General features: G+C 34.9%; 1 protein-coding gene across 6 annotated transcripts in view; it reads right to left on the bottom strand.

The window, feature by feature from the left end:
- CCDC18 (coiled-coil domain containing 18) overlaps window positions 1-21,738 on the bottom strand; it is a 114,778-nt gene that overhangs the window by 26,315 nt on the left and 66,725 nt on the right. For all 6 annotated transcript variants that reach the window (XM_018045770.1, XM_018045772.1, XM_018045769.1 and 3 more), the window contains 9 exons: window positions 20,840-21,007; window positions 18,551-18,693; window positions 15,564-15,727; window positions 15,133-15,346; window positions 11,397-11,496; window positions 7,950-8,066; window positions 7,144-7,287; window positions 5,384-5,587; window positions 3,559-3,696 (listed from right to left, as the gene is read on the bottom strand). In XM_018045770.1, the coding sequence (XP_017901259.1) occupies window positions 3,559-3,696; window positions 5,384-5,587; window positions 7,144-7,287; window positions 7,950-8,066; window positions 11,397-11,496; window positions 15,133-15,346; window positions 15,564-15,727; window positions 18,551-18,693; window positions 20,840-21,007 (1,392 nt within the window). The remainder of the gene's footprint in view (window positions 1-3,558; window positions 3,697-5,383; window positions 5,588-7,143; window positions 7,288-7,949; window positions 8,067-11,396; window positions 11,497-15,132; window positions 15,347-15,563; window positions 15,728-18,550; window positions 18,694-20,839; window positions 21,008-21,738) is intronic.

The raw sequence follows: 21,738 nt of genomic DNA, 5'->3' as shown, positions 1-21,738 counted from the left end.
CAGATGAATGGATAAGAAAGCTGTGGTACATATACACAATGGAGTATTACTCAGCCGTTAAAAAGAATACATTTGAATCAGTTCTGATGAGATGGATGAAACTGGAGCTGATTATACAGAGTGAAGTAAGCCAGAAAGAAATACACCAATACAGTATACTAACACATAGATATGGAATTTAGAAAGATGGTAATGATGACCCTGTATGCGAGACAGCAAAAGAGACACAGATGTGTAGAGCGGACTTTTGGACTCTGAGGGAGAGGGAGAGGGTGGGATGATTTGGGAGAATGGCATTGAAACATGTATACCATCATGTAAGAAACGAATTGCCAGTCTATGTTCAATGCAGGATGCAGGATGCTTGGGGCTGGTGCACGGGGAAGATCCAGAGAGATGATACGGGGTGGGAGGTGGGAGGGGGGTTCATGTTTGGGAACTCATGCACACCTGTGGTGGATTCATGTCAATGTATGGCAAAACCAATACAGTATTGTAAAGTAAAATAAAGTAAAAATAAAAAATTTAAAAAATAAAAATAAAAGACACTTGCTCTTTGGAAGAAAAGCTATGACAAATCTAGATACAGTATTAAAAAGCAGGACATTACTTTGCCTACAAAAGTCTGCATAGTCAGAGCTTGGTTTTTCCAGTAGTCATGTATGGATGTGAGAGCTGGACAATAAAAAAGGTTTGAGCAGCAAAGAATTGATATTCTTGAACTGTGATGCTGGAAAAAAATCTCTAGAGTCCCTTGGACAACAAGGAGATCAAACCAGCCAATCTTGGAGGAAATCAACCCTGTATATACACTGGAAGGACTGATGCTGAAACTGAAACTCCAATACTTTGGCCACCTGATGCAAAGAGCCCATTCATTGGAAATGACCCTGATGCTGGGAAAGATTGAAGGCAGGAGGAGAAGGGGACGACAGAGGATGAGATAGTTGGATGGCATCATTGACTCAATAGACATGAGTTTGAGCAAACTCCAGGAGATGGTGAAGGACAGGGAAGCGTGGTGTGCTACAGTCCATGCGGTAGCAGAGTAGGACATGACTGAGCTAGACTGACACAACAATAACAATATGTACGAAAATTTATACCATTCTACTTCTGAATATGTTAAAAATTTTCCATAATAAAGTTTTTAAAAATCTCATTTTATTGAGAAAATCAGCTTTGCAATTGAGTTTCTTGACAATTCTAAACCTGTATTTTAAAAATTAGTTAAAAATTATCAATCCCTTTTCCTATTTAATAACATACTTTCATTTTATATTCAAACAACATACACACTTTAAAAACATCTTTCTTAAGAACAACCACAACAAACCTATATATATTTTTAACCTGCAAGTATTTATTTTAATTACTCCTATTTGAAGGTTCTTTTTCTGGAAAATTTTATTATCCCATTATCCACTCTTTTCATTCCTTAAAGGTTCCCACAGGTTTGGGCAAATTCATATTATCCTCATGACTATGTTTTCGAGGGACTCTAGGTATGTTAGCAGATTCATTCTCAATCTATTTCACAAGAGCTCTGTAACCCTCAATAATGTTGCAACCAATAGCATGCTGTAACTTGTGCAAATGGACAGGGAAAAGGGTTTCCAGGCACTGGTCAGCTTCTTCCAAATGTTTTGGAACCTTGCAGAGACAGAAACTGGTTCTAGGAGCTTTACTATCAAGCCATACAAAAATACTTCACAGTAGCCTTTAAGTCATTTGCCATATTCTTCACTGATAACTTTGGTGTTTCCTAGAGATCCAATGCACTGTATATAAATACTGCATTTCTCTGGGATGGGGTCTTTCTGTAAGGATTATTGAAAAACTATTCAAAAGTCTTGGGAAGCCTCAGGATGGGAGGTGATCTAATCCGATCACGAATATAAGGTAATGGGTCCAAAGGACTCACTGTCTGGCTGGAAGATCTCATTTATCAAAAGCTGTTCCACAAGCATCTAATTTACACTGCGACACAAGTGCTGGTCTCTTTGAGTGCCGTTTTTACTGTCTGCTTATGAGTGTCATACTGTTTGCATAATGACAGGTCTCTTTCATTCACGTCATGTTCCTATGTAGAGCTTTCAACCTTCTGTACCACCACGAGAGTTAACTGGACCTACATGTCTGGGGTCTAACCAGAAAAGCATTGTGCTGGGTGCCTTCATCCCCAACAGCCTCAAAGCCACCAGTGGCAGCCCCTGTGAAAGTGTCCATATTAGGTATTTTCATATGCTGCATATAAAATATTAATACCAGATATTAAACAGCAATACTAGAACCAACTTTTACAATTCATTTTTTGTACTATCTGCTTATAAATAATTTTAAGAGGCTTATAAAACTAAAAGTTAAAAATTGGATAATTAAAAGTAGAAATATAGACCATGTAAAAAAAGTTTATTGAGTTGCTGCTGGCAAATATTTGAGATGGACCAATTATTACTGAAGGTCACCAAGTTGACCAGCTAATATCAAATAATTATGCTGAACTCATCAGCATTCACATTTGTCTCCAAAGACTAAAGGTTGTAATCTCTTGGCTTTAGGACTGGATTGAGCACGCAAATGTGTTTTGTTTGGCAGACACAATGTTTTCAAAGAGATTTGACTTTAAATGCATTTAAGCAAGACATGTTGACCAAAAACGCAATTCCTCAAAAAGATGTTAACCAAACTCCCTCAAAACGAGTTTAATATAAATGTCTTTGAAATGGTTAGACAGCATCACTGACTCAATGGACATGAATCTGAGCAAATTCCAGGAGATAGTGGAGGACAGAGGAGCCCGGTGTGAGGCAATCCATGGGGTCACAAAGCTTTGGACGTGACTTAGTGACTAAACAACAACATTTGCAACAAGCACCATCCAGAAAAATGCTTTATTAAAACACTTCATAAGGAAATTTAAATTGATTATCTTCAAATACAGTTTTAAAAAAGACAAGAAATGCTATTCTAATTGATAACACTGTCCATCTCTGTAAAGGCTCAGGACATACTGATAAAGAGCAAATTATCGTATTGTTGCTCTAACTTATGATCAGAGCAAACCTTGAAAATTACCACACATTAATAGACTGACATCACATGAAACTGTTTACATTGGTTATTAAATACCTCCAGGTAGTTTTGGCAAGTGTTACTTTATAAAAAGTTATGACAATGATAATGATGTGCCAGGCTCTGGTGTAAGAACATTAACTACATTAATTCATTTAATCCTCCACACAGTTCTATGAAATAGATAGCATTATTATATCCATTTTAGTCAGAGATGTTAAGTTAGTTGCCTAAGGTTACGTAAGTACCAAGTAATGAACTGAGATTTAGAACCAGTATGCCTGGCTTAAGAATTCAAGCTCTTAACCCATAGAGAATTAGTACACTGGAGTATGAAGCGAAAATAATATGTTCAGCCTACCAGAAATGAAAAGACTAATGTATTTCTCTATAATAAACATTTAAAAGCTAGATTTATATTTTGTTCAGATAGATCAACACACTTTAGCAGGGAGTAATGGAACAAATTAAATTTTTCTTTACCTCTAGATGATATGCTTCTTTGAGAGATTCTACTTCTGTTGACAATTTCTTGATTTCTGCTTGCATTCTTGCTTCTAGCTGAGTTTCACGTACTTGAGAAGCCCCCAATTCTTCAGCTAAATATTTTCCATGAGCTTCCTTGAAAATGAAATATTAAGTAAAGGTTACACTACTTGTTTATTTGGTTATTGTCACTAAACCAACACATTTATGGAAGTACTTCAATCTTTTGTAATACTGTATGAACACTCATACACAGTTACCTTATTAAATGTATACTTTAAAAAGTGTAATAATCTAGAATTTAATCTAGATATTTAAGAGAGTACTAATGGGAAAGTATCAGTATATTATTATCATAAGTTCACTAATCAATGCTTTTTGTAAAATAAACTAATAACCACAGAACACTGAACTTTAGCAGATAGCAGTCTCCTCTTTAGACATGCCTAGGTATTTCTGCTCACCGTATGTGCTGTTTGCTTATCCACAGTTGTGCATTTATCAAACATATCTATGACAGCTGTGTTTGCGACTACAATTATGTAATTTTATTATACATTATGAATACAGATGAAATGCACATGCAAAAGGGATGTTTTTATATGAAAACTAAGTTATATGCTTTGAGACAATTCAACAAGTGAGTCACAAATGTTTGCTACCTAATTAGTTGTAAAATATTGTGGGAAGTCTCTTTATAAGAGATGCTGTCCTCTGACTGATTTATGAATGTCTCTTAACTCTTAAAAAACCAAACTGGAAGCTACAGATGATGGCATTTGAGTGTGGTTTATTCAAGAAAAACTAGGTGGAATGCAATCAAGTGACCCTACCCATATACAAAGAGCCAAGATTTGGTCCCATTAAAAGCTTAACAAATGACTGTAAATTTAGAGTTTGGGGTTAAAATGTAATATTTAAACTATCATTCTTAATAATTCTCTACTTTCAATCAGTTATTTGATTAACTGAGCTTGGTTTATCAGATAAAATCAATTATACTACATTTAGATATCACTGATAAGGACAGAAATGATAGCTTCCCTTCTCCTAGTAGACTCCCAAGTACCTGACATAATCTAATAAAAATTCCCTATATATTTTTTTATTAGTCTAACCATCCAGAAATGTGAATAAAAATGCCATCAGGTTAACCAAAAGTAAATGTAAAAACACTTTCATTCAAAATCCATACTGAATTAGAACCATAGTAGAAAGCAGAAAAATCACAAGAACTTTTGTAGAATATCAATAAATACATTTTTCTCAAAGTCTAAGTAATTAAGCCAAGCATGTTAATCTAAATATTTTTAAGGCAAGTTGTTAATTTTCTATATAATACTAGGAAAATACAATTTATATTAGTAGGCTTGCTATTTAAAAGCATTTTTCCTCCCCAAGGTTCTAGACTGCAGGTTTCTAACAGTTATAAATCTAGATAGTTTTCATCTATAAATGGCTACAAATGTAAAACTTTTTACTTAAAAAAAGATGCATTAGATTTTTTTCTGTCTCAGGGGTAGCTCAAATTCAGTTCCAAGTCTGAAAGTGCTTTATAACTTTATAAAACTAACCAGTTTGACTAAAATTCAGTTCTGAGAGATCCTGATTACACGACAATGCTAGGCTAAATATAACACAGGTTTTTGGTTTTTTTTTGAGTAATATATACATAAAACAAAATTTATCACCTTAACTATTTTTAAGTACATTTACACTACTGTGGAACACAACTTTTATAAGAACAATATTCTACTGTCAAAACAAGCAAATGTTAAAAACTTTAAGATGTTCAATAAGGTAAAATTAGAATAGGAATTACTTTCTCTTTAGAGAGTTGCTTTATTTCCTCAAGTTCATTTGAGAGCCTTTCTATTTCTCTCTGTGCTTGGACTTGTTGATGACGAGCCTCCACCAATTCTGTATGAGAGTTCTGCATCTGCTCCCGAGTTAGTCTCAATTCTTGCTCCATATCTATGGCCTCCTTGTATTGAGTTGCAATGTACTGTTCCTGCTCTTTCATAACCTGAAGTGCACAAGACATTTGTAGGTTTCAAAATAAAATGACCCAGTTAACCTATTTCTTACTCTGATTTCTCTTTTAATAAGTGACCTACTCCCTCCAAACTAAATGTCTATATATTTTAACATACAAAGAATATAAACCACTGTGAAACTGATATTCAGAAAAAAAAACCCTTTTTTAATAGTAAGAAAATGACAAAAGTACTGTAATAAATCTAGGACTCACTGGTATACTTTGCATGCCTTCAACATGCAAGCTGAATAATCCTTTAACAGTATGAAGTAACATGACAGAACATATAATAATATAAAGAGAAGAAAGAAGTTAATATTTGATTATCCATGTCAAAGATGGAGAAAATACTGGTATAAATAAAGCCCACCATTAATCCACATAGCTGGGTTAAGGATGACCTTATTCTCTGCAAAAGTGAAATTTGTTACTGGGACTGCTGCTATTCTCTGAAATATTTTACATTCCTCAGTTAAATCCCTAGTAAAGTACTATTTCTGGAAGAAAAAAAAAATTCAGTAAAAAGTCAGTTAGTTCTAAATCAGCTTGATGACATAGATAAGATGGTAGGCAATGACACTTAACTTTAGGACTGATAAAAAAGAAAGAAACCAGTACAAATCACAAGGACCCTGATTTCTAGAATGGGGGCCCAAGGTCCCACTGTGTTGTGTATCAGTATAAATCTCATGTAAATACTTTTAGCCAGCCTTTGTTTGAGAACATGAAACAACTGAGTCAACAATCTTTTTCTTTTTCTCACTAGAACCCAAACTTGCTCTCAGAGACCCTTCTTAATTTACATATATATATATAAAATTCAACTAATATCTATTCATGCTTACTATGTGATAAGCACTATTATAGGTACACATGGATAAAGGAGAAAACAGGAGATGAATTAGTTACCCTTGTGGAGTTTAAATATGACTGGAAGAGACAGAAAATTAGTTAATCAAACACCAGAAGGAGCTATACAATACGTTTTAAAACTGAGCACAGTATTTAAAAACAACAAAAAATTACATCTACGAGAGCTCTTAGAAGCAAATTCACTTTTTAAAAAGGCAAGTGGGTAGAATGGGTTCAGAAGTCAACACACATGCAAACTGATAATATGAAGTTATCAAACTTCATCTGGCAACTCAAAGTACTTGACATCAATAATATACTGTTATCTGTTAATTCATTCTCTGAATAGAGTTCTTCAAGGACAAAGTAGTGCATCCTATTAATATCTGATCTTCAGTTCTATCACATAGTAGGTTCTCGATTAAAATATTTATTTATTGACCAAGTGAGCATGTATCATGGATTTACTATGTAAGAGATACCATGCCAATGCCTATAGGGAATGTAAAGACAAATAATGTGATAACTCACCAATAAAAAGTAATTAAGAATTTAAGGAAATTAATAGATATTTGGCACAAATAATTAGCCACTTTCTGTGCATATTAAATACCAATCACATATAAAACCAATCAGTTTAAAACAAAGATCTGTATCAACCTTGTTCCTTAGGAGGAAAATAATTTGCTTACACTCTCCATTTCTTTCATCTTTTGTTGTGTCCGTTCAGTTTCTTTTTTCAGTTGACTTATCTCTTGTTCATTCTGTAGTGTTATAAACTCTTTTTCTCGAAGTTGTTCTTTGGCATTTTGCAATTTTTCATTCAAACTTTCTATCTGAATTTTAAACAGAGCAATGTTAATGTAAAGAAAGAAAACTAATTCTTCCATCATAACTGCAATCCATGTGTCACGCTTTAAACTTGTATATCTAAAATGGCAAAATTCTTACATGTGTTTTTCTTGAGACAAAAATAACTTTGACATAAATATCAGAACTTTGTGCCTAATAAGATGCTTATATGTATACCTAAAATATACTATGTTGTATACTTGGTGTTTTCATTAAAAAAAAAAAAAGTAACTATATGAGGTGGTAGATATACTAATTAGTTTGATTCTGTTAATTACTTCAAAATGTATATGTCCATTAAAACATCACATTGTACACCTAAAATACATGCCACTTTTTATTGTCAATAAAGCTGGGGAAAAATTTAAGAGAAGAAAATGAATATAACGTAGCAAGATAATTAAAATTATGTATCATTGGGAATTCCCTGGCAGTCCACTGGTTAGGACTCCACACTCTCATTGCCAAGGGATCAGATTCAATCCCTGACTGGGAACCTAAAATCCCACAAGTTGCGTGGCACAGTTCAAATGCAGTATTTTTATTGTATGTATTCTAGTCAAAAGCCATTTTATGTGAATAGTATATGTTTATAGTTAAGGAGTCATTTTTAAAATAATTTAAGACATAATTTTTAATAATTTACCTGTCTGCTGCTTTCTTTAAGTTCCAATTCTGATTTCTCTACAGTACCCTCTAGTTTAATTATTTTCTGTTCCATTTCTCCCCTGTGCCCACGAATAGTCATATCCAAATGTGTAACCTAAACACAAAAGCAACATTAAGCTATCGTTCAATCTTATTCTAATGTGAGAAACTGTATGCTTGGAATGTTATTTAGAATTGTTTACAGTGGGTATAACTGAAGAGTAAATGCACCTCAAATAAATTATTAAAAAGAATGAGAAAAATAATCATTGCTTAATAATACTGGATCTTGAACCCAATATATAATCATATATTCACATAAGTGACAAAATGATTCAAACTTCATTTTATGCTAAATATTACAATGCAACATGAAAACCATGGGATGCAGCAAAAGCACTGCTTAGGAACATCTATGCACTGAATGCATATATGAGAAAAGAAGAAAGATCTAAAATTAATCAGTTGAGCTTCCATCTTAAAAACTAGAAAAGGAAGAGCAAATCAAATCCAAACTAAGCAGAAGAAAAAAAATGCTAAAAACCAGACTAGCAATTAAAATTAGGGAATCAATAGAGAAAATCAACAAAGCCAAAAGAAGATTAATAATAGCAATAAGCCTCTAGCCAGACTAACAAAAAAAGAGAGAGAAGATATAAACTGCTAATACGAGAAATGAAAAAGGGGATTTTACTACAAATATCAAGGACATTATTAGGATAATACAGGAATACTATAAACAGCTCTTAGCCCATGAATTTAAATAAAATTAGATATAACTGGCCAGTAACTCAAAAGGCACAATCTGCCAAAACTCATACAAGAAGAAATGGACAATCTGATAAGCCTATATCCACTAAAGAAACTGAAACAATGATTAATAACTTTCTAGAACAGAAAGCCCCAGGTTCAGATGGGTTCATTGGTAAATTCTACTAAATATTTAAGGAAGAAATTATGCCAATTCTTTATACTCTCATAGAAACAGAGGAAGTACTAACTCATTCTCTAAGGCTAGCATAACCCTAATACCAACACCAGAGACATTATAAAGAAAGAAAACTATAGACCAGTATCTTTCATGAACATAGATATAAAAATTCTCAACAAAATATTAGTGAATCATACTCAAAAATGTACCAAAAGAACTATACTCCACATTTGAAAGTTAATTAATATAACTAATCACATTAAGAAAAAAAAAAATCACAGAGGAACCAGAGATCAAATTCCTAACATCCACTGGATCATACAGAAAGCAAGGGAATTCCAAAAAACATCTACTTCTGCTTCAATGACTACACTAAAGCCTTTGACTGTGTGGATCACCACAAACTGTGGAAAATTCTTCAAGAGATGGGAATACCAGACCACTTTACCTATTTCCTGAGAAACCTGTATGCAGGTCAAGAAGTAATAGTTAGAACTGGACATGAAACAATGGATTGGTTCCAAACTGGCAAAGTAGTACATCAAGGTGTATATTGTCACCCTGTTTATTTAACTTATATGCATAGTATATCATGAGAAATGCTGGGCTGGATGAAGCACAAGCTGGAATCAAAGATTGCTGGGAGAAATATCAATAACCTCAGATATGCAGATGACACTACCATTATGGCAGAAAAGCCAAGAGCAACTAAACAGCCTCCTGATGAAAGTGAAAGAAGAGAGTGAAAAAGCTGGCTTACAACTCAACAATCATAAAACTAAGATCATGGTATCTGGTCCCATTACTTCAGGGCAAAAAGATGGGGAAAAAGTGGAAACAGTGACAGATTTTATTTTGGGGGGCTCCAAAATCACTGTGGATGGTGACTGCAGCCACAAAATTAAAAGACATTTGCTCCTTAGAGGAAAAGCTATGACAAACCTAGATAGCATGTTAAAAAGGAGAGACCTCACTTTGCTGACAAAGGTGTGTATAGTTAAAGTTGTTATATTTCCAGTAGTCATGCATGGAGGGTGTTGGACAATAAAGAAGGCTGAGTGCTGAAGAACTGATGCTTTCAAATTGTGGTGCTGGAGAAGACTCTTGAGAGTCCCTTGGACAGCAAGGAGATCAAACCAGTCAATCCTAAAGGCAATCAACCCTGAATATTTATTGGAAGGACTGTTGCTGAAGCTCCAATACTTTGGCCACCTGATGAGGAGAGTCCACTCATTGGAAAAGACCCTGATGCTGGGAAAGATGGAGGGCAGGAGAAAAAGCAGGTGACACAGGATAAGAAGGATGGCATCACTGACTTAATGGACATGAGTTTGAACAACCTCTGGGAGATAGTGAAGGACAGGGAAGCCTGGCGTGCTGTAGTATATTGAGTCACAAGGAATTGGACACTACTTAATGACCGAACACAATCAACAACAACTGTATAACATTCTGGAAAGGCAAAACTAGAGACAGCAAAAAGATCACTGGTTACCATGGTTGGGGGAAGAGAGAGAGGGATGAGTAAGTGGAGTACAGAGGATTTTTAAGGCACTGAAGATATTCTGAATGATACCATAATGATGGATTCCTGTCCAATCTCATAGAATGAATAACACAAGAGTGAATGATAATATAAACTACGGATTTTGAGTGATTATGAAATGTCAATGTAGGTTCATCAGCTTTAACAAATACACCATTCTGGAAGGAAATGTTGATAATGGGGGAAGGTTGTGCCTTCTTTGGGGCAGGGTGGGTATGTAGGAAATCTCTGCACCTATTGTTCAATTTTGCTGTGGACCTAAATCTGCTCTAAAAAACTAAAGTCTTATTAAAAAGATGCTGCAGAGCTTCCCTGGTAGTCCAGTGGTTAAGAATCAGTCTACCAACGCAGGCGACACGGGTTCAATCTGATTCCACATGCTGCAGGACAGCTAAGCCCATGTGCCACAATTACTGAGCCAGAGCTCTCGAGCCCACGAGCCACAACTACTCAAGCCGACACACCTTAGAGCCTGTGCTCCGCAACAAGAGAAGCTGCTGAAATGAGAACACCTGTGTACCACAACTAAAGAGTAGCCCCCGTTCACCACAACTAGAGAAAACGCATGCAAAGCAATGAAGAACCAGTGCAGCCAAAAATAAATAAATAAAATTATATTTAAAAAGATGCTGCTAAAAATGCCTTCTGGATATTTCCATTGCTTCAATAAATACTAGTTGAGCAAGTAACTCCTTTCTTCACATTTTCTTCTGATATACAGTATTATAAGAGATCAGAAGGTTCAGACACTAAGCTAACCTTCACTCCCCAAAATCCACCTGCTGTAAAAATAGCAAAAAAAAAAAAAAGAGAGAGATGACATATTTCTAATTTAAAAAATACTATGTGCACACAAAAAAGAAATAGCTATAAAAACTACTATTATACCAAAATGAGGGGACCTCTGAAACCTCAAGTGATTGTATTTAAACAGAAAATTTCATTAAAATATAGTTAAGAAAACCAACTTGAGCTGCCCTTTGCTTTAGCTCCCAATTTCTCTCCTTAAGTGCCTGATCCATTTCAAGAAGTTCTTGCTTTTTGTCTTCAATCTCCATCTTGCATTCCCTGCAATTTATCAAAGTGAAAAAGACCTAAGCAATTAAGTAGGAATATTATAGTTTCAAAAAATCAAATCAATTGGGTTACCCTTCCTGTAAGTTAAGTGACAGGATACATTCAATTATTTCAGATTGAGAGACTTCAAATTAAAGGAATAATGCATAAAGAAAATGACTGACATCAATACAATTACTTTAATATCGTGTTCTAAAAGGGCACAAGTTAACTTAAATTCTACTTCTGCAGACAATTTAAGCTAAATGCTAAAAGCACTCCCAAGAAATAGGATTGAATCAGTATAAGAATTTTTAAAGTATATCTATATGTTAATCTATAGATCAAAGGAGTGTTTGAAAGTCTTTTATATATAACAGCTATGAGTTCGCTATAACTGAACAAGGCATTTATCTCATGGCTGATGTCCTTGATATCCACAGTTTAGTAAATGACCGCTGTACTTCTTACAGGAATTTTACTCAAAATGACACCTTATATTTAGTGAAGTGGTGAAATCTACTACAGAAATATTTTAAATGTTTTTAAAAAAATTCTAGCCCTCCTAAAACACTAATTTAAGAATAATTTTATATTATAAAGAAACTTAAAATGACATAACTTCAAGATTTATACCACTTTGAAGCTTGTAATCAGAGAATTTTAATTCTGAACTCTAAGTTCTGATATGACAAAGGATGAAAATGTTGTTGATCTTGAATTGTCATATGATTTTCTAGTCTTAAATATGAAACAATATAATAAAGGTACTGAATTTAAAAAGCAGGTTCTGAATTTCTTTAATGAGCTGTTTACTATTCCCCTAAAAGCCTGAAGAGTTAATACAAGACTAATATTTTAAAAGTAATATTAAATGAATTCTAAAGTAACTCTAATTGCTGTCTATAATAGCTGTGCTTCTAAAATTCAGCTACTAGATAGAATTTTAAGATTTTGTTTTTACTTCTCACATCCATCCATTCCCTTATTTATTTAGTAAATATTTACTGGATGTTTCCTAAATGTCAAGGTTCTATGACTATGGATTTAATAGTCAACAGGATATTTGTCCTTCATCACATGGAGTTTACATTCTACTAGCTCCAGAAGAGAGAGACTATAAATAATAAGAAAAATATAAATATAAGAAAAATATAAAGTGCTATGTCAGAGCATTAAATACAACGATGAGACAGTGACTGGGAGACTATTCTAGAATAGGTGGTCATGGAAGGGGGGCCCTATGAGGTAATGTGAAGGGTATGAAGAAACTGGCCACACAACAATTGTTTCAGGCTATTTCAGGCCAAAGAAACAGCTATGGCAAAAGTCCTAAAGTAGGAAAAAACTTTGCAAGCTTTAAGTAGAATAAAAAGGTCAGCAGCAAGGAGAACAATATAGAATGAGGCCAGAGAAATAGGCAGAAACGTTAGGCAGGACTTTGTATTCTAGGAAAAGGAGCTTGGATTTTTTCCTTTCAACTGTGGTAAAATACACATAAGATTTACCATTTTAACTACTTTAAAGCGTACAGTGCAGTTACACTGAATACATTCACAATGTTGTGTAACCATCATCACTATTTCCAGTACTTTTTCATCACTCTGAATAGAAACCCCATACTCATTGGCAGTTTTCTTCCATTCTCCCTTCCCCCAGTCCCAGACAACAATTAATCTGCTTTCTATCTCTGTGGATTTGCCCATTCTGGATATTTCATATAAATGGAATTATGCAACATGTATGTGGTTTCTCTCATTTAGCATATTTGTTAGGTTTATCCGTGTTTCAGCATGTGTCAGTACTCTATTCCTTTTCATGGCTGATTTGTATGGATATACCACACTGGTTTATCCATTCACAGCTATCAGTATCCATCTGGGTCATTTTCACTTGGTGGCTATTGGGAATAGAGGTGCTACAAACATTTGAGCACAATTTTTGTTTGAATACCTCTTTTCAGTTCTTTTGGGTACTTAAACCTAACAGTGGAATTACTGATTTACAAGGTTAATACTATGTTTAACTCACTGCCAAACTGCCAAACTGTTTTCCACAGAGGCTGGAACTTTAAAAATTTCTCTTCCGTTATTTTCTATTTGGGTGTTTCGTTTTGTTTTTATTACAGCCACCTTAGTGGGTGTGAAGTGGTATCTCATCGCGGTTTTGATTTATATTTCTGAAGGAGCTTGGGTATTACTCTGAATCTTTTGGGATTTAATCATAAACTTAAATCCATTCTGTGGAGAATGAATTATGAGGAAGGTCAAGAATTTAAGCTGGCAGACCAGTTAGGAAGCCTCAGCAACAGACCAGGTGGGAGATGATGATGGCCTGGGCTAAGTAGCAGAAAGAAGGCCAAGAAATCAACAGATTCCAGAATATGCTTTGGAAATAAAGTTGACATAACTTGCTAATTGGGCTTCTTAGGTGGCACTAGTGGTAAAGAACCTGACTGCCAATGCTGGAGACATAAGAGACGTGGGTTTGATCCCTGGGAAGGGAAGATCCCTGGGAGGAGAGTCTGGCAACTCACTCCAGTATTCTTGCTGGGAAATTCCATGGATAGAGAAGCCTGGTGGGCTACAGTCCATGGGGTTGCAAAGAGTCAGACACAACTGAAGTGACTTTGCAGGCAAGTTGCTAATAGACTGGATGAAAAAGGGGAGGGAAAGAGATAAAAGTAATCTTATATATAGATTTCTGATTTAAGCCAATGCATAATGAGTTGGAGGAAGTACAGGGTTATGAATTTTTAAAATGAATTGTTTTAGTCAAGTTTAAGATGCCTCTTTAAAATACTTAAGTGGAGATAGCAAGTAAGTCATTAGACAGGAGTCTGGAGTTTGGAGATGAGGTCATTACTAGATATATGTGTTTAGAAGTCTCTGGCACATTGTACTGATATTTAAAGCTACATGAAACTTACTAAGAATGAGTTTGTGAGTAGAAAAGGGAAGGGGTGCTGCACTGAATCAAAGGATACAACATCTAAGTTTCTGGATCACCTTGCTGCTCTCTATCCTGTTTTTTCAATACACATTTCACACCCTGATCTGTTTTCCTTTTCAGAATTTATTTCCCACAATTGGGCTCTAGTCTGGCTCTCCACCCATCCTCTCCATAGATGTGTACTGGAACAGTACTTTATGCTATTGCTGCTAATCTAAGAACCATGATTTTAGACTTAGACTTGTGTTTCACTATCTGACTTTTGGCATTTTACTTAATTTTCTCAGTTTTCCCACATGTAAAAAGGTGATAATGTGGAACTTATATTTGCTTGTTGTAAAGAAATGAGATAATATATGAAGTACTTGGCATAGCCATGGCACATGTTAATATCACTTTGCTATTAACCATTGCTGTATGCTGGCCCAATCATTTTTTACCACCATGGGATACAGAAGAGGGCCAAAGTAAAATGATCCAAAGACCAGGGATGCAAGTATTAGTCAACAGCAATAGCTGAATTAGTGAGATGGAGCATTGGACGTAATGTCTAGAATGAACCACAGTGAGCTAAAGGCAGTTGAGAAGTTTGGACATCCAGAATTCAACAACAAAATCTATAATATGACCCAAGGACTAAAGGTAATAAAGAGAAATACCTGTTACTGTGATATCCTTTCTTAGAATTTAACTCACCTAAGTTCAGCTGTGAGATCCTTTATTGTAGTATATTTTTCCTCTAATGATAATTGAGCCTTCTGCAGAACATCTCTCAATTCCTGGAGTTGTCTTAGAGTACTTTTTAATTCTCCATGAGCATTTTGCAGTTCAGTCTCTAGTGCTTCCCGTTTCTGCAAGGCTTCTGTTAGCTCAGTTTCAGTGTGGTGCTGTAACTTTTCTAAATCCTTCACTGTTAAAAGCAGAGGATAATTTTAGAATTATATATAAGTTACTTGTTACTTAGAACTTTGTAAATAATAACTAAGAATACCCAATTTTATTCATCTATCAGAGTAAGAGACAGGATACCAATGATTATCCTTTTCCCTCATCTCAGATTCTCACTTTATTCCATTTCTTTAAATAGACAATTGCAGGCAGCTAAGCTGAGCTACCCTGTTGCTTACCAGCATTTGTTTTCTTATCTAGTTCTGTCTTTGTCTGTTCTAAAATCATGTCTAACTGAGAGAGATGCATTGCTTTATTTTCTCCATCTCTTTTTAGGTGCATTATTTCTTTTTCCATTTTAGATAGCTCTTCTCTGTATTGATCCATCTCGAGTTTTACTTGCCTAATTAGAAACAAACAAAAAAAATTAAACAAATAATTAATAGACTGTAATTATGCACCAATTACAAACCACTAAACACATGGGGTCGCAAAGAGTCGGACACGACTGTGTAACTGAACTGAACTGAACTGAAACACAACTAAATGATGTGTTTACTTAGCACATTGCCTGGCACACAGAAGGTACTCAATGAATTAGTTTTCTATCTAGAGATATTTTAATTTTAAAACAGATCCAAGGAGCTGTATAACAGATGTATTTTGACACTAATAGTTCTGGGGAAAGAAAAACAGTTTTATAAATTATAGTTTCAGAAATGAAAGAAGCCAATAGTTGGAAGAGAGAAAAATCCTGCTTCCTGAAGAGAAGGTCTTGGAACTAGAATATATCTTTCTTGTGAAATTTATTCATTTAGTTCATAAGTTTCCTACCAGTAATTAGAACTTATAGGAACTGAATGCACCTTTCAGCTATAATTATGAAAAGTTTTTGTCTAGAAATCAAAGGATGGGTGTAAGAAAACAAAGCAGCAATTATTTCGATTTTCTTAGTGAAACAAAAGCAAGATCATAAGTGAGAGGAAGGACTGGGGAGAGGTTGTTGGAGTTATGAAAGAAAACGCAAAGGTGTAAGAGAGTCCCCCTTACAAGAGTGAGTAATACTGTGACTGTCAGACAGCATTAAGAAAATGCTTAAGGTTTTGAAATTATGGATTTAAAGTAAGACTGGTCACTGTAGTTATATTTTTCTCCAGCCTCTGTAAAGATGCAAGCATGAATTATTCTCAGTTGGATTTTTAGTTCTGAGTACCACAAAGTAAGACAAAGTTAAGGGAACAGCCATATGCCAATCAGTGCTTTTAATGAGCAGAATTTAAGCTAGGTAAAGAGAGGAGAAAGGGCATTAGAGAATGAGAAAGTGGTAGATTTGAAGGCTCAGAGGTTCTAGTTACATCAAAGAATTGTTGAATTTGGGGTATTAAAGGGAATGAGGTAATAACATACATGTAGATGAACAGTATTCATATTATGTTGCAATAACAGAGGTATTGGAAATGATAAAATCTACTGTAAACCATGTGCGTGAGTGGATGAGGGTCAGCTAGATAGATGTATATTGAAATCCCCAGAATAAAGACAGAACTAGTATTGGATTCAACTTTAGTAAGTCAGGTGGTCTGCTGGTGTCAGCAACAGTGAAGAATATGATCTGATAACATGAGGTTCATGGTTATGTTATACTATTCCAGATCTCAGTTCTTTGGTACAAGAACTATGGGGGAAAGTTCTTACTTTAGAGGGCTGCAGGGGAAGAAGCAGTGCCCTCAGTGGAGAGTCATACTTCTGTTATAGCAAGAGAAAAAGAAGAGATAGAGAATATAAGGGATGGCTCCCAGTATGGACTGTGAATTCCAGAGGATGAAGTGAAAATCTGTCAGAAGTTCAGATAGGGTGAGAAAAGGAGAGAAAACACATGAGGTTTTGGGGACTTAGTATGAGAGATGAGGGTAATTCTAATGCCAATCTGTTGCTTCTTGTGGTGTCTGAAACAAGCAAAAGTAAAGTTATAAGGCTGAATACTCTTTGTGGAGTTAAGATACACAATGGTGGTAAGGCTGCATTAGTGGATACATAACTATTGATGGAAGAACAGTTTGAAGAACTGTGGCCTTAAACTCAGGCTATCTTCTCGACCCCCTTGAGAGAGCTGAGGACATCTGGGGAAGCAAGTCGCTACTCAAAGCACAAAGGTCTTATCTTTATTTTTGTCAGACAGGGAGAGGGAGTCTGAGGATGTTGTGGTTCAAATGTATAAGTTAACTCCTACTCCTGTTGGTAGAATGGTGGGCTAAGTAAGAGTAAAATACTTTGTCAACTCTTGTCGACAAAACAGAAGCAATCTGGGGAAGCTAGGTATAGCTTTCAGCTCTTAATTCCCTTCCTTTTTTTTTTTTTTTTGATGTCTTAGCCCAGTGCAGCCATATTAAATCAGGATCTTTGGAGGTGGGACCTAAGCATCAGTACTTTTTAAAGCTCTTCAGGTGATTTTAATGTTCAATCAATAGAAGTCAGCTTTCTTTTATTAAGTTATTTCCTCCCTATAGACAATTAGAATCCATGAAAATTTTCTATCATCTTTCCCTGTCACTTTTAACATTATTCACAATTTGATTTAATACAACAGTTGCTGAGTTAGTGGTAAAGAACCTGCCTGCCAATGCAGGAGACATAAAAGACGTAGGTTCAATCTCTGATCAGGAAGATCCCCTGCAGAAGGAAATGGCAGCCCAATCCAGGCTTCTTGCCTGGAGAATCACACGGACAGAGGAGCCTGGTGGCCTACAGTCCATGGGGTCACAGTTGGACACACTAAAGCGACTTAGCGCACATAGTATGTATATTGATACCTCACTTTCCCTCTGAAATCTGAAAAACTGAACTCCGATGCATCTCACCTCAAAGGCTTCAGATAAAGCCCTGTGGTTCTGTTTTAACCTTCAGGTTTTTTTCTAGCGTCCCCATTAGGATTAAGATATGAGGTACAAGGAACCATGCTAATTGTTGTGGGAGGACCCTTAAAATAAACCAGATATTATCTCGGCCTTAAGGAACTTACAATATAGTAAGGAGGGTAAAGGATATTAAACTATAATAAAAAAAGGCATAATGAAGGATAAAAGGGAGATATAGGAATACTATAGGAATACAGATCGTGGAGAAATTAATTTCTCAAGCAAACACTTCACTCAACATTATCGTATTTTGAAACTCAAATATGACTGATGGTAAAAAAGGAAGACAAAAACTAACATGTTCATTTTACCTGGTAGTACCAGTAAGCTCAATAATTTTTTGTCTTTTCAAATCTGCTTCATATGTAGCTGCTTCACATTTCTCCTCCATTTTCCTCAACTTTTCAGCTGAACTTTCCCTTTGTTTCTGAAGCTCTTGTTCCAGTTTTGATACCTTGGAAAGCAATTTTTAGTAAATATTTTAAATTCAAACACAGCCCAATATTCCTCAGAAGAAAAATATTTATATAAATTTGTATCCTAGCTTGTCATTCAATTTCAAAGTAAAGACCAAAAAACTGAGTTTTGGAAATATGAGAGCAAAACTTAATTTTTAATAAGATATTTCATTTATATATTATGCATATTTATAGACATGACCACATCATAACACTAAAATAGGACTTAAAATAATTGGACAAAATAATGATAAATGTTCCTCTTTTCATTATCCTCATGTGAAATGTTCTTTATTCTCTTGTCAAACTATGTTCCTCTCCTTCTTCACGAACTGGCTCATACAGTGAAGGATTCCTAGATTCCCATCTGCCCTCAAACACCACTTGCATTTGCTCCTACTCATTCTTCCGTCTGTTTCACTACACTGAAGGAAGCATTCTTCCCCCTATATGAGTCAAACTACTTCACAGGTGTTCTGGATTCAATTCCTGTCCACTCTCTCAGGAACTTCAAACTACTGACCATCTCTACTCTGCTGTATCTTCAATATCTTTCTTCTGGTTTCTTTACATTAGCATTTACACATGTCTAAGACCTTTCCATCATAAAAGCCTTTCCTCCATACCACCTCCAACTACCACTTCTTTTCTTCTCTCTGTAGCTCAACTTCTCAGATTTTTTTCTAAGCTTTTTGTAGTATTTTTCTTTCTTCTCATTCATTCCTCAACCCATAGAAATCTGGCCACTCTACAGAAACTACACTATGTCAAAGGCTTCCATGCAGCTAATTCCAATGGACATTACTCAACCCTCAATTTACTTGACACTACTTGACACTGACTGCAATAGCCCATGACACCAATTATCTCTTATTTCATGAAATACTTTGGTTTCCATGACTGCATCCTTCAGAGCTGCTCTGTTGAAGTCAATCATCTCACCCCTCATTCTATATTCTCTCCCTAGTTAACCTCAGCCACTTTGTTTTCAAAGAATATTTACATGATTGTGATCTCAAAAATTAGTATCTTGCTAATGACTGTAATATCCTCCCTGCTCTTTAAAAACCTCTCACTGAAGAACTCAGAACAGACTATAAGTCATTAACAACCACACCTCCCAACTCAAGTTTCAAGTATAAAATTAAAATAGTAACCAGGGAAAAAGGGAAGGGAACCATGGAAAATTCTACCCACTCTGTGCTTGATTAAATGGCACACTGATTTGCAGAAAAACTCTAAAGATAAGTAAAAATCTGAATAAATCCAACACAAAACCTGTACATAGTGGAACATGAATAAAAAGTAGAAAAAATATTTACTAGAAAATTTATCCCAAGTTCTGAAGGAATTTTTAGACATAAACTTCTTTAGACCCTCAAAGAAATCAGAAAAGACAAAAAAGTTTCTTAAATAGCACAAAGAAAATCATCAAACCAAAAATACAAATGTACTGATAGACTTCAGGAAAAAAAAAAAAAAAACAGAAGAAAATCATAAGACATTTACAGAAATAAAATGAATTTCAGAAAGAACAAGAATTACAAGCAATCTTGTAAATACTAGAGTCAACAACAAGGAATTTATAAAGTAGAAATCAAACACCGATGAGATGAAGAAATGCTTCAGGATGAAGCTGTGCATCAGGCATAGCAAACAGTAGGTCTAGACTTGAGCAAAAAGGATGGAGAGCCACAGGACAGATGTCTCTAAAGAAGAAAATATAGAATACCTGCCTGATCTCTATGAATATACAGAGAGGAAATTCCTTAGTGCTACTGGAGAGGCTGAGGATAAGTTTAGAATATATAGATTAAAAAGTCATATAAAGGATAAAAAGGTGAGGTGTAGTGAGATTACAGAGAACTATCCTTTTTAATTTATACTCTTCTGTTAAGTTTGATAAGAGAAAAATGAATCAAAAAATGTTAAATATCTGTCAGAATAATTCAGATGAACTTGGGAATGAATGAAAGAAGATTAGATTCTACCATAAAATGTCCCAGGACTCTTTCTTTGGAGTAATAACTCAGTATGGTATCTGTGAGGTTTAAACAGCAATTTATATAACTAGCAAAATAAATCTATTATCAATTTAAAACCTTTCTATATCATAACTCCATTTTGACCAATAAAATATACCTGTTTTTCAAGTTTAGTTTGAATGTCTTCTAGCTCTCCATTTCTAATTGTCTCTTGTTGTAACATCTGCTGTTGTTGTTGAAGAGTATGCTGCAGAATAACATTTTGCTCAGCAGTTTCCTGAAGACTGTGATTTTTAATCTTCAGCTCTTTCTGTAAACAATATACCTAACAAATATATAAATTTCTCATTATAATTTCAAATAAAAGCAATAAAATGTCAGTGGTGTCTACCTCATTAGATAATTATCCTCATTTGTCATAGGGGACAATTGTATTCATTGCTATAATTTATTATGTGGAAGGGCAGGACTCATGTTTCTGATGAAGATATGTTATTGGGTTGGTGCAAAAGTAACTGCAGTTTTGCATTGTTAAACTTTGCTGTTTGATATGGGAATATATTCTTAAATAAATGTGGTTATGTTATACACCATTTTAATGTACATTTCTTGGTTTATGATTTTTGCTAATGACTTATTAGTTGCCATGTATTTATAGTTATTTTAGACGAGAAATGATGTTAGACAAAAAAGCAAATTTGAGCGGATTTTCTTATTTGAGTTCAAAATGGGTCATAAAGCAGCAGAGACAACTCATAACATCAAAACACATTTTACTAATAAACATACAGTGCAGTGATGTTTCAAGAAGTTTTGCAAGAAGATGGGGAATGCAGTGGCTGGCCATCAGAAGTTGACAAAGACCAATCGAGAGGATCACTGAAGCTAAACCTCTTACAACTATATGTGAAGCTGCCCAAGAACTCATCGACCATTCTATAGTCATTTGGCATTTGAAGCAAACTGGAAAGGTGAAAAATCTCTATAATTGGTGCCTCATGAGCTGACCGAAAAAACAAAAAAATTGGCATTTTGCAGTGTCATCTTCTTTTATTC

The sequence above is a fragment of the Capra hircus genome, chromosome 3, assembly GCF_001704415.2.
Source record: "Capra hircus breed San Clemente chromosome 3, ASM170441v1, whole genome shotgun sequence".
NCBI lineage: Eukaryota > Metazoa > Chordata > Mammalia > Artiodactyla > Bovidae > Capra > Capra hircus.
This window is presented reverse-complemented; position numbering and strand designations above follow the sequence as displayed.